Source organism: Theropithecus gelada, chromosome 11 (genome assembly GCF_003255815.1).
Source record: "Theropithecus gelada isolate Dixy chromosome 11, Tgel_1.0, whole genome shotgun sequence".
Classification (NCBI taxonomy): Eukaryota; Metazoa; Chordata; class Mammalia; order Primates; family Cercopithecidae; genus Theropithecus; species Theropithecus gelada.
In genome coordinates, this window is record NC_037679.1 from 94,193,150 (window position 1) to 94,205,473 (window position 12,324).

The 12,324-nt window shown below is 38.4% G+C and overlaps 1 protein-coding gene across 1 annotated transcript in view; it reads left to right on the top strand.

The window, feature by feature from the left end:
- Nucleotides 1–11,823, top strand: part of STYK1 (serine/threonine/tyrosine kinase 1) — a 55,431-nt gene extending 43,608 nt beyond the window's left edge. The window contains exons 7-12 of the mRNA XM_025402683.1: nt 1,428–1,609; nt 3,332–3,415; nt 5,876–6,084; nt 8,066–8,106; nt 8,770–8,866; nt 10,387–11,823. Of these exons, the coding sequence (XP_025258468.1) occupies nt 1,428–1,609; nt 3,332–3,415; nt 5,876–6,084; nt 8,066–8,106; nt 8,770–8,866; nt 10,387–10,591 (818 nt within the window). The 3' untranslated portion in view covers nt 10,592–11,823. The remainder of the gene's footprint in view (nt 1–1,427; nt 1,610–3,331; nt 3,416–5,875; nt 6,085–8,065; nt 8,107–8,769; nt 8,867–10,386) is intronic.
- Nucleotides 11,824–12,324: the final 501 nt, after the last annotated feature.

Here is a 12,324-nt window from a genome sequence, read left to right on the forward strand (position 1 = left end):
ATTTATGTATTTTTGAGATGGAGTCTTGCTGTGTCACCCAGGCTGGAGTGCAGTGTCCATATCTCAGCTCACTGCAAGCTCTGCCTCCTGGGTTCATGCCATTCTCCTGCCTCAGCCTCCCGAGTAGCTGAGACTACAGGCGCCTGCCACCTCGCCCGGCTAGTTTTTTGTATTTTTTAGTAGAGACGGGGTTTCACCGTGTTAGCCGGGATGGTCTCGATCTCCTGACCTCGTCATCGGCCCACCTCAGCCTTCCAAAGTGCTGGGATTACAGGCTTCAGCCACCGCGCCCGGCCCTTTTTTAAATTACACAAATTGTTTATTTGTGAATCCTCACCCAATCTCCAAATAATAACTAAAATGACTACCACGAATAAGTACAATGTTTTGATGAGTAAGATGTTAGCTGTGGGTTTTTACACAGTCTTTATTGTGTTGAGGTACATTCCTTCTGTACTTAGTTTGTGTAGTGTTTTTATCGTGAAAGGATATTGCATTTTATCAAATGCCTTTTCTGCATTGATTGAAATGATCATATGATGTTTATACTTTATTCTGTTAATGCGGTATGTCACAGAATTGATTTGCATATGTTAAAACATCCTTGCATCCTAGGTTCCCTAGCTCTTCTTTGCTATGGAGGCTGTTAAAACTGATTTTTTTCACAATGGATGTTACTTGGACTAGGATTCTGAGGTTGTTTCCTCATTTTCCTTTATTCTTTGATACCCTTTCCTGATATTATATTTCTTTTTTTTTTTTGAGACGGAGTTTTGCTCTTGTCACCCAGGCTGGAGTGCAGTGGTGCGATCTGGGCTCACTGCAACCCCCGCCTCCCAGGTTTAAGTGATTCTCCTGCCTCAGCCCCCCAAGTAGCTGGGATTACAGGCATGTGCTACCGTGGCCAGCTAATTTTTGGATTATTAGTAGAAATGGAGTTTCACCATATTGGCCAGGCCAGTCTCGAACTCCTGACCTCAGCCACCAGCCTCGGCCTCCCAAAGTGCTGGGATTACAGGCGTGAGCCATTGAACCCAGCTTATATTATATTTCTTTCTCTCTCTCTCTCTTCTTCATGATATGGGCCAGTAATGGTGGATACATAGAACAAAGATAAGACAAGCAAGGGTATGAATCCAAAGGACTAAATAGCAATAACTTTTTAATGCAAACAGACTATCTCTCTGTTTAGGCAGATGAAAGCCTATCCAGTTCTAATAATTATGATTCTGTGTTACCTTTGATAAAAGATCAGTGATATTAAGCATCATCTTCTTCTAATTGGTCCCCTTTGTATTTATTTTTGCCTACATTCACTCCCATGTGGGGCCTTGAGAATTACCGTCTTAAGTTGCCTCCTGCTCCCTGCCTCCCACTCATCGAGGATGCGCTGACTGCTCACTGCCTGGCTCTTTCATCCTCTACAGAACCAGCTGGGCTCCATGAGGTACAAGATTTCTTAGGGCGAATCCAATTCCATCAATACCTGGGGAAACACAAGAACCTAGTGCAGCTGGAAGGCTGCTGCACTGAACAGCTGCCACTCTATATGGTGTTGGAGGATGTGGCCCACGGGGACCTGCTCAACTTTCTCTGGACCTGTCGGCGGGTGAGCAGTAGGGCAGAGGTATTAGGAGGTTAAGGCTTGACCTTGTTGATTAGCTTTTCACATGTCAATTAGTGTGACAAATGACAAAATGCAGAGACATTATAATAGCATGACAGAATAATAGAACTTTTTGTAATTATAGAAATATTCTATAACTGCTCCATCCAATGTGATAAGCTGCTAATCACAGATGGCTTCTAGACACTTGAAATGTGGCTGATGTGATGGAGAAACTAAATTTTAAATTTTATTTAACCTTAAGTAATAGAAGTTTAAATAGCCACATGTGGCTAATGAGCACAGAGTGGACAGTACAAGTTTAGAGCATGGACTTTAGGCTTCACCTCCTACTAGTTATGTGACTTTGAGCAAGTCACCTTTCTGATACTGAGTTTTCTGAATCTGTAAAATGGGAGTAATAATTATTATAAAAAATACAAGAAATTACGTATGTAAAAACCGCAGTGGTTGGTACAGAGTAAGCACTCAAAATGGTAGCTGTTTTAAAGATAATTATATAACAACATGAGTATTTTTGGTAATGATTGTAATTTTGTTGTGGTTATTAAGTGTGTTTTCCATTCTGTAACATTACCATAGTATGGTGGGGCAAACTCAGGGAGAAATTTAGCTTGTAAAACTTTTGTAGCTCAAACTCATGTTTTTTAAAATTAAAATGTTCAGACATTTTTAGCCTCAAATGGATGTCATTTTCCTTGCAATTTCTCTTGTTCTGTATTCCTCTTTGAGAAGTGTTACCTGTTTCCCTAGTTTCTTACTTGCTAGTGAGCAAGTTCAACATTCTTTGAACCTCCTTCATATGCTGATTATTGTACAACTGAATGTGTATGAGAAAGGGACCCTGTTATTGTCTTCCATCCAGTGTTGTCAATAGGACAATTGCAAGTATTTAGGCATTTTAAACTTTTCAAAGAGGTCACTCATCTAAAATTTGTTTTGTCCTCTAACTGCACTAGCTTCTTTCCATTTTTCAAAAATACCGCGCAGCTGTATTTCAGATTATCTTTATATGTTTTTCTTGTTCCACCAAACTTCTCTCTTCTCTTCTTTTCATAGTTAATTTCCACTCATCCTTCAGATCTCATCAAACAATTTCCCTGTCCCTCCAACTCAATCAACTCTCTTCTGCCCACGATCATATGCTCTCTTAGCACTTTGTACATTTCCTTTATGGCACTTACAGATATGCAACCATTGATTTATGTGTGATTATTTGATTTCGATTCACATGTGCCTGTCACACAACAAGCTCCAGAAGGCAGCAGCCATGCTATTTTACTCATGCTTGTATTCCAAGTTCCTAACATGGAATAAGGGACATTTCAGGCATTCAATAAAGATGCATTCAGTTAATGTGCTAAATTAATCATGAACACATGTATGCTCACATGTGCATACACATGCACACTCACACAGAGCCCCAGAAAAACTGCTGTTTTATTCAGTGAATAGTCTTATTTATACTTGCCTTACTTACCTGCTATTCATCTATGTCTGTCATTGTTTTTCCAGTCCAGTTGATCATTTTATTTCTCTGCCTGTCTGAAAATCTCCCACATCAGCCTCACTTTGAACATTAGTCCTTATATTTTTCTTAGCTTTGGTAACTGCATTTCAGAGTATCTCTGCCCAACTTTATTTCTTTTCCAAATCTGTTAGTGCCATTTTGATATAATGGCTTTTTTCCCCCTGTCTCTTTAGGATGTGATGACCATGGATGGTCTTCTCTATGATCTCACAGAAAAACAAGTATATCACATTGGAAAGCAGGTCCTTTTGGCACTGGTAAGACGATGCAAAATGACAACTGATGGTGTGACATTTCCTTGTTAACCTTGTTTTTTATGCCATATTTCTCATATTAATATTCTCAAGTGGTGTATATGTTTTAAAGAAAATTAGATAGAAGTTAGGGGGCAGAAACTCAAGCATGGATAAATTGTTTTTAGTCCCTTCTTTAGGGATTTATCTAGATAATTTACTACACTATTGGTAATTTCAGGAAGAAAGTAGTCAACTTAGGGTTTATACAAGGAACAGGAAGGATTTTAAAAATTTTTCAGTCCTAAAATTCAACAGCCAGGGCCAAAAGGTATACGCCCATTTACTTGATACTTTTACATCCCCGTATGTACTAATAATAGAATTAAAAGAGATGGATAGGGAAGCAAGTAGGGAAAAGATACAGAAAGAGAAACTGAATGGGTGAAAGGCAACAGAACCAGAAGGAAGTATGCAATTTTATACCTGAAAAACAAGAAAAACTAGTTCAGAACATGTTTGGTTAGAGACTTGCTTTGATACTGAATGTGACAGGGAGTACATATAATTACAAAATGATTAAGGAACAAGTGGAAAAGGATGAATGAAAAGAGCAACAGTTGGATAATTCCTTTATTTTAAAACAACTTAAAGACAGAAGACAAAGAACTCAGGGTTTAAGATAAAAAATTTACCTTTACCAGAATTACCCAGGAACTTTCTATGTCTGTTTCTATGAAATTATTTAAATAGTTGTGTTTAAAATTAACATTTGCTATGGAAAATCAGGGCTCTGTGAAGCTGCTGTTTTAAGTATTTGATATATCTTGCCACCTTGAGGTGTGGAATATAGGGATCTAAGTGGAATCAGGAAAAAGTTAGAAAAAAAGGATTAAGGTGGGTAAAGAGTAATAGTTATGGGTGAAGCTCCTATGGGACAAGGGAGAGTACACATCATATACGTGAATATTGTCTATGGTGCTTGGAAGGCCTCGTTGGTATGTTCCCTTGATAAAGAGTGTCAGGATAGAGCCTACCCTGTATTCAGAACCACAATTGCAGAGGTGCCATACAGGGATGAATTGGTCAAACTGGTGCATTCATCAGGACCCTGTGCTACCTGTTACAAGGCAATATCATACTATTTTTTTCTTACTTTTAACAACCTCAAAGTCAGGTACATTCTTTAATTCTTATCACGGCAGTGTAATTTCTTATTTTAAAGCTTCACCAGACACAGAAAACTGCTAGTTTTCTTTATCATCAGTGATTGGAAATTATCACCTTTACGTTTTAATTTTCTATACCATCCTTGTTTAGTAATTACAGCCCTCAATCTCCAGGTCTTCAGTCATGTATAGTTTTGCAGCTTCTCCTTATGTCTTGAATAGTTTGATGCCATCAGAAATGACTCCAAAAATCAATTATCATAGGGTGCCATAGCTCTCCGATGCTCTGTTGGCTGTACTAGAATCTGATACTTCTTAAAAATGTAGGTTACCAGGTCTTTCTTCTTACATTTTGGTTTAGTAAATCTGGGGTGAAAATCTTATGTTTAAAAAGCTCTCAGGCAATTCCAATATGCAGACTGACTTGAGAATTTTTAGTAGAGTTTATATAGTAGATCCTATGAATTATAATACCTGGTTCTGGTCAGTACCACTTAATAACTCTGTGGCCATTTGTAAAATTTCAATTTATCTAAAAGAGAATTTCTGAATTCAACTCATGCAGTTATTTTAGGGTAAAAAGTGAGATATGTATGTAAATTTTTCATTATGATACTCAATTTCGGTATGTATTACATTGTTTTGGGGACTACTGCTAGAAACTTGGAATCAGGCCGGGTGCAGTGGCTCACACCCGTAATCTCAGCACTTTGGGAGGCCAAGGTGGGCGGATCACGAAGTCAAGAGATTAAGGCCATCCTGGCTAACACAGTGAAACCCCGTCTCTACTAAAAATGCAAAAAAATAGCTGGGCTTGTAGCAGGCGCCTGAAATCCCAGCTACTCAGGAGGCTGAGGCAGGAGAATGGCGTGAACCCAGGAGGCGAAGCTTGCCATGAGCTGAGATCCCGCCAGTGCACTCCAGCCTGGGCAACAGAACTAGACTCTGTCTCAAAAAAAAAAAAAGAAAAAAGGAAGAAACTTGGAATCTACTCGCTTCTCCAGTGTCTAGCTGGGTCCTTTCTCACGGGAAAGGAAAATCAAGCAGGGGTCAGTGTTTGACACAGAGGTGATTATATTTTCAAAATCCAGTATTAATGTCATTTGAATTATTTGCTCAATTTGGTATTCCTAAACACAATGCAGAAACGTGCGATTCATTAGCATGCTTTGGAAGTGACGTATCATTATTAATGAGACTTGTTCAGAGTAGAAAATGTCCTTGTGTTTTTGAAGATTCCTAGGACTGTCTCTCCTTGTCTGTGACCCAAGCTGTGATCTCAGACAGCTGATCATATTTGATTTTATCTTGACAGGAATTCCTGCAGGATAAGCATTTGTTCCATGGGGATGTGGCAGCCAGGAATATCCTGATCCAAAGTGATCTCACTGCTAAGCTCTGTGGATTGGGCCTGGCTTATGAAGTTTACACCCGAGGGGCCATCTCCTCTACTCAAACCATACCTCTCAAGTGGCTTGCCCCAGAACGGCTTCTCCTGAGATCTGCTGGCATCAGAGCAGATGTGTAAGGTTTATTCCTGGACTCTGAGTTTACTTTCTTCATGACTTGGGTGTTCTCCCTCAATATGATTTGATCTGTTGCCAATTATTTCTACAAATATAATCTCTACTTAGAAATCAGGCATACTCTCAAGCAGAAATGTTCTGTGACAGAGTTCATGTTTGTCATCTGTCTGCAGTCCTTTTTGGTGCTTTTTCAACCTTTTCTTTTCCTTTCTTTTCTTTTCTTTTCTTTCTTTTCTAAGGCAGGATCTCACTGTGTTGCCCAGGCTGAAGTGCAGTGGCATGATCACAGCTCACTGCAGCCTCCACCTCCCAGGCTCAAGCGATCCTCCCACCTCAGCCTCGCTAGAAGCTAGGACTATAGGCACGCACCACCCCGCTTGGCTTTTTTTTTTTTTTCTTTCTTTCTTTTTTTTTTTTTTTTTGAGACAAGGTTCACCATGTTGCCCAGGCTGGTCTAGAACTTCTCGGCTCAAGTGATCCTCTCACCTCAGCCTCCCAAAGTGCTGGGATTATAGGCATGAGCAACCACGCCCAGCCTCAAGTACTTCTTCTGTATTAGATTAGCAGCCTTAATTAGAAAAAAAAAAGTGAAAAGATTATTCACATCAATATCCTAGGACTTAATCTAGTAAAGTCTCTTTTATCTGAAGGAGGTAGGTCCACATAACCAAAATGCCAGTTAAACCATACATTGTTAAAATAAAAAGAAACATACATACCTTCAATCACTTATTTTAACATAAAACTTATAAATGCACATTATCTGTTTTTTTCAAGGAGGGGCAAGTCTTCTTTTTATGAGGATGAGTCTCCCAGATGAAGTTGTATGTTGTTCTTTTAGTGTAAATAGTATCTTTTAGTGTAAATAAGAATGATTTATTTTTGAGTTCCAGTTCAGAATGATTTTAGGTAGCATGAGAAACTTGAAAATAATTATGAAATTGTTTGCAGACTTTTGATGTTACTTTTCCCAGTTTTCTACAGTTGTCTCCCTCACACAATTTGACAACACTCTCTTTTTCAGCAGTTTATTTTTGTAAATAATTTTCAAAACAGTCAACTTAGTTTGAAGGAAGATAACACTTTTTTGCATGTAATCACTATATAAAATATCTAATTGATTATATAACTACATATAATTGCAATTACGTGTAAAATTGAGGTTAACAGGATCATAAAGAATCACAATTGACTTTTGGTAGCCATATAACTCAATTGCTTGGAGAAGTGAATAGATGTAATGTAGAATATCCTGCTAGCCATGAATGCCATGAGCAGCAGAGGAAATTTAGAATATCCGTTAATAGGATGAGTCAGTTATGAGATTTCCATTGCTGCTTCACTGACATGTGCTTTTCAGTAGACATCTGGGGGTCATAAACTTAACTGTAAAATATTAATCATTTAATAATGATATTATAGAATAGTGAACTATACACCTCTCAAGTCATATTGCTTAGGCAAATACCAATTTCAACTATATATAAAGTTTGCTCTGTTAATATTTTTCCTAGGTTTGGGGAATTAAATCTACTGAGAAAATAGTGACTAAATGATAAAACTTGTTGGATTTGCTCTAAGAATAAAGATTAGATTTGCTCTAAGAATAAAGGCTAGAATTCCAGCAGAGAGGGATGGAAAGGAAGAAAGAGACACAGAGGGAATATTTTTAGGTAAATGTGCTTTTGTAATTGAGGTAAATGTGTTTGTGTGGTTATATGCAAATAATAATCATCTATTAATTTAAAATACAGGAGAGTAAATAGAGATATAGCTTCAATCCTAAAAGAGATTCGAATCTACGGAAATTGAGCAGAAATGCTTTCTAATGGCAGTTATTTTGCTTTCCAGACACTCATCCTTGATTCTCCTTCATCCGCCTTTTTTATGGGGTTCTTACTAAAGGCCTCTGACACAAATGAGCTCTCTTTAGAAAAACAGAAATAGCAATTAAGTAGATGGCTTTGTCTCTTTTACAGCTGGTCTTTTGGGATCCTGCTCTATGAGATGGTGACTCTAGGTAAGGATGAGCCCCAAAATAGTGTGTACCTGTATGCAAATATGCAAGCATGTTTATTTAAGGGGTGGATGATGTATGCTTTCAGAAAGGGTTCAGTACAGTGCTGAAGCTTGAAATGGACGACATGTTATCTAAGCCTGATTCCCGTGATGGTCATATAAACTGATTATTTTCTGCTTGCCCCACTCCCTTCTTCCCTGTCCTTTTTTACCTTTCTTTTGCTTTCTTCATCTTTATTTTCCCCAAAATATTACCAAATCCACGGGATGTTTTCAGATCCCAAGGATAATTCCCAGAGTGGTCTTGGATAAACATAAAAATGTTTACTTCAGGCTTACTAATTCATTTGATTGAGAAACTGCACACCTTCCCATGTGCAGAGAGTGGAGGGCAGGTCTTATGTCTTACTTTGTCTTATTTGACTACTTTCTTAGAGATTCAGGTTTCTCCTAACTTATCAGGTTTTTTTCTCCAAAACACCTTTCCCCCCAATTCACTACGTTATATCCAGATTTGATCACCAGGGAGCAACTGAATCGTATGTAGTATTTTTCCTACGGCTATATCTTTTGCAAGCAACCAATCCAAATGGATGAAGAATAGTGTTAGTTACAGTTTGTATTTTAGAGGACCCTACAGTTCTCATTATTTTCATGATGACAGGGGCACCACCGTATCCTGAAGTCCCTCCTGCCAGCATCCTACAGCATCTCCAAAAAAGGAAAATCATGAAGAGACCCAGTAGCTGCACACGTACCATGTAAGTGGGTTTTAAAGATCTGCTCTTCTTTCATGCCAAATGTTGTTTTGCTCTCTATCAATCATGCCCTTTTCAAAGTGCTCAGATGATCCTTGCCTTTCCGTATGTACCAATGTACAGCTTTTAACCAAACCCACGAAGCGAAATACACCTATCTCATATATTATATATGCATATATGTTATATATACATATACATCCACAGTCACGCATACTCACCCACATACACACACATACCCCCACCACACACTGAGAACTACATTAGAAATCTAATTTTATTATAGTTTAGTTCCACGGGAAGCTTCTAAAATAGGTAGTAAGTAAACTAAACCCAATGCAAGTACAGTTGTGTTTAGTCTACATGTCAGTCTTCTGCCAGCCACAGTTCAGACAGCTGTCATAAAACCCATTGCACTAGAGTTACCCATTCAGAGTATACCAGTTCTTATTTAGTATTTAACTTTTAAATGACTGTCTCCCTGTTTTCCCAGCTCTCAGTGTGGCAGAAGCCAACCAGAGGAAGAGGGGATAAGCAGAAATTAGAAAGGCAGGAGGAGGATCCAGTGTTATCAGCAGATAGGGACAGTTAGTGAACCAACGTAGAGGCAGGAAATGGAAACGTAAAATTACACAGACTGTTATTACCAATGAAGTTCAAAAAGGAACTGCTACAGAATGTAAGAAAAGGTTAAATTGTGTATAAGAAGGCAGCAGAGAATATATTCATGTTTTTATTAGAATTGTTGCTATTTTATAAGTTTTTCATCATTGAATGGGTAAATCTACAGCACTTGGTTTTCATTATGATAAACAATTACTGCATCAAGCAGATTAAATTTAAATATCTTAACTATATATGAGTATACACACACACACAGGCACACAGTATAGTGATGAAGCTAGGGACAATAGAAAGAAATTGATGACAAACATTTCTATGTGTAAAAGGCTGGTCTTGATACGGGAGAGACGCCTAACTGACAAAATACCTGACCTGGTACCACAACCTCTGGTACTTGTAACACAGCCTTGTCATCTGCAGTTCTAGCAGCAGCTTCGAGGCACAAGCATTAAAGAATGTAACATTTTGATGAGGAGATATATGAAACATGAAAATCAACCTAAAGCATGCAGCAGTATATAATGATTAAAAACTCTATCTCATATCAGAGTAAAAACGATATGTGTTCAGTTCTACCCAGCCCTGTTACTTTACTGCACGTTGCTTACAATGTACAGCAAACAACGTCTAGTGATAAAACTGTCCTGTCATACCCTAGTTTGGAAAATGTTAAGTTATTCCTATCATACAAGAGCATGTGTTGAGAAAGTGCTATTAAGAGACTTGATATAAAAAGGTTGAGAAGGAATATCACTCTCTGGGAAGAATATGAGTAGCAGGGCAAACAGAAGACAATTAAAGAACTGCAGAGTTGTTTGTTAAGGTTTGTGAGGAGAGGAGACATGCTCCCCATGCATTTGCCTTGTCAAGGAAGTCAGCTTCTCTTGTTTCCCTCTCAGGTACGGGATTATGAAGTCCTGCTGGTGCTGGCGTGAGGCTGGCCGCCCCTCACCTAGAGAGCTGCGCTTGCGCCTAGAAGTTGCCATTAAAACTGCAGATGACAAGGCTGTGTTACAAGTACCAGAGTTGGTGGTACCTGAACTGTATGCAGCCGTGGCCGGCATCAGAGTGGAGAGCCTCTTCTACAACTATAGCATGCTTTGAAGAGTCCCGGGCAACAAACATTCATGCATGATTATATGTTCTTGGAATCAATTCCTCTAAGAACAGAGAATGGTCTTTCCAGGGGACACAAAGGAAGAAATGGGACATGGATTCTTGATCTTCCTTTGCACGTTTCTTGGGAAATCTAAATGATGCTGGATGAGACTCTGCACACCCTGAGCTAAGACATACTGTCAGTCTCACTTCTGCTGTTCCAGTCCTAGAAATCCTGGGTAGAAGTAGTAGACGTGTGCAAAGGAAGTTTTAGAACTCTGCAGTATTTGTTGGGGCATGACACAAATAAGCTCATCCCTCCCATCCTAGGCTAGTTTCCTCTGGAACCACATTTTTCTCTAGATGATTACAAGGTCCAGAAAATCTGGAATGAAATGAAGGAGTAGAAATCCAATAAAAGAGTTGAAGGGAAAGAAAATTTAAGGTTCTTCTTGCTCAGGATTACAGATGTGGACCAACACCTCCTTCAAGAAAAGGTGGTAGGACACAAAGTTCTTCAGTCCTGAGCCCTCCATGTAGGGTTGGAAGAGAACTATAATGGAAAAACCTCTGAGTTTCACCTTAGGTATAGATAAAAGAAAGATGGTCCCCTTTTATCTGATTCTGAAACAGGTAAACTCTGTTACTACGTTTAATTAGAAGATGGAGGAGTCATTTCATGATTGAGAACATTCAACATGTATTGTTCATTAAGCTTGCTTCCTAGTTCCAATTAGACTAAGGAGACTAAGCCGAGAGAGTCAATGTTAGAACAGTGATAAGAATGCGGTGTGTGTGTATGTGTGTGTGTGCACAATAAATAGGAAATGTAGAAACTAAGCAAGAAGCCTTTGCAGCTCAGTCTTTAACAAGGACTAGAAAAGAATGTAATCTGATATGGAAGGATAGCAGCTTCTAATTTTCAATCATCCATTGATATACTGTGAAACTTATTTTATTAAATTAATATTTATTAAATGGAAATATGTTTTTCTGGTTTATAACTGCTAAAAATATCATACGGAGGATAAATGTAAATAAATGAAAGTTAATGTTAATAGAAAAATTCAAGAGAGAACGTACAATGTCAGAAAAGGGACTCTTTATGTGTAAATGTGGATAATACCTGTCTCACAAGGTTGTTTTGAGGACTGGTATGTACTGAGTATGTATTTGTACACTATCTGGCACATATGTGCTCAATAAATGTGTTTCTCCTTTTCTTTTGCCTTTCCTAACCCAGAACCTTTCATATATTTTTCATTTAAAATCTACTATGGCCAAGAAGAGAAACTCAGTCGGTAACACTGCGAGGCAGGACGTGCCTAAAGATGATACGGCACAAATAGTGATATTATACATGTGCAATGATGAAGTCATCATTTTTGCATGCTTTTGGATGATGATAGTGGCCTCATACTATTTCAAAATATTGAAAACATCATCATGAGGGCAATTCTGTTGAACATGATGGTCTGCAATTTTAAAAACATCATCATGAGGGCAATTCTGTTGAACATGATGGTCTACAATTTTAAAAACATCACCATGAGGGCAATTCTGTTGAACATGATGGTCTGCAATTTTGAAAAACACTCGGGTACCCTGGAAGGGACATCTAAGACTGCTGTAAGAAAGATGACTGGCAGCTAAAAATGTTGTAGAAGAGGGAATCCTGATGGAATCCTAATGAGTTAGCTAAAGGAATAATGATTCTTGCTGCTGTGAGAATTCCACAA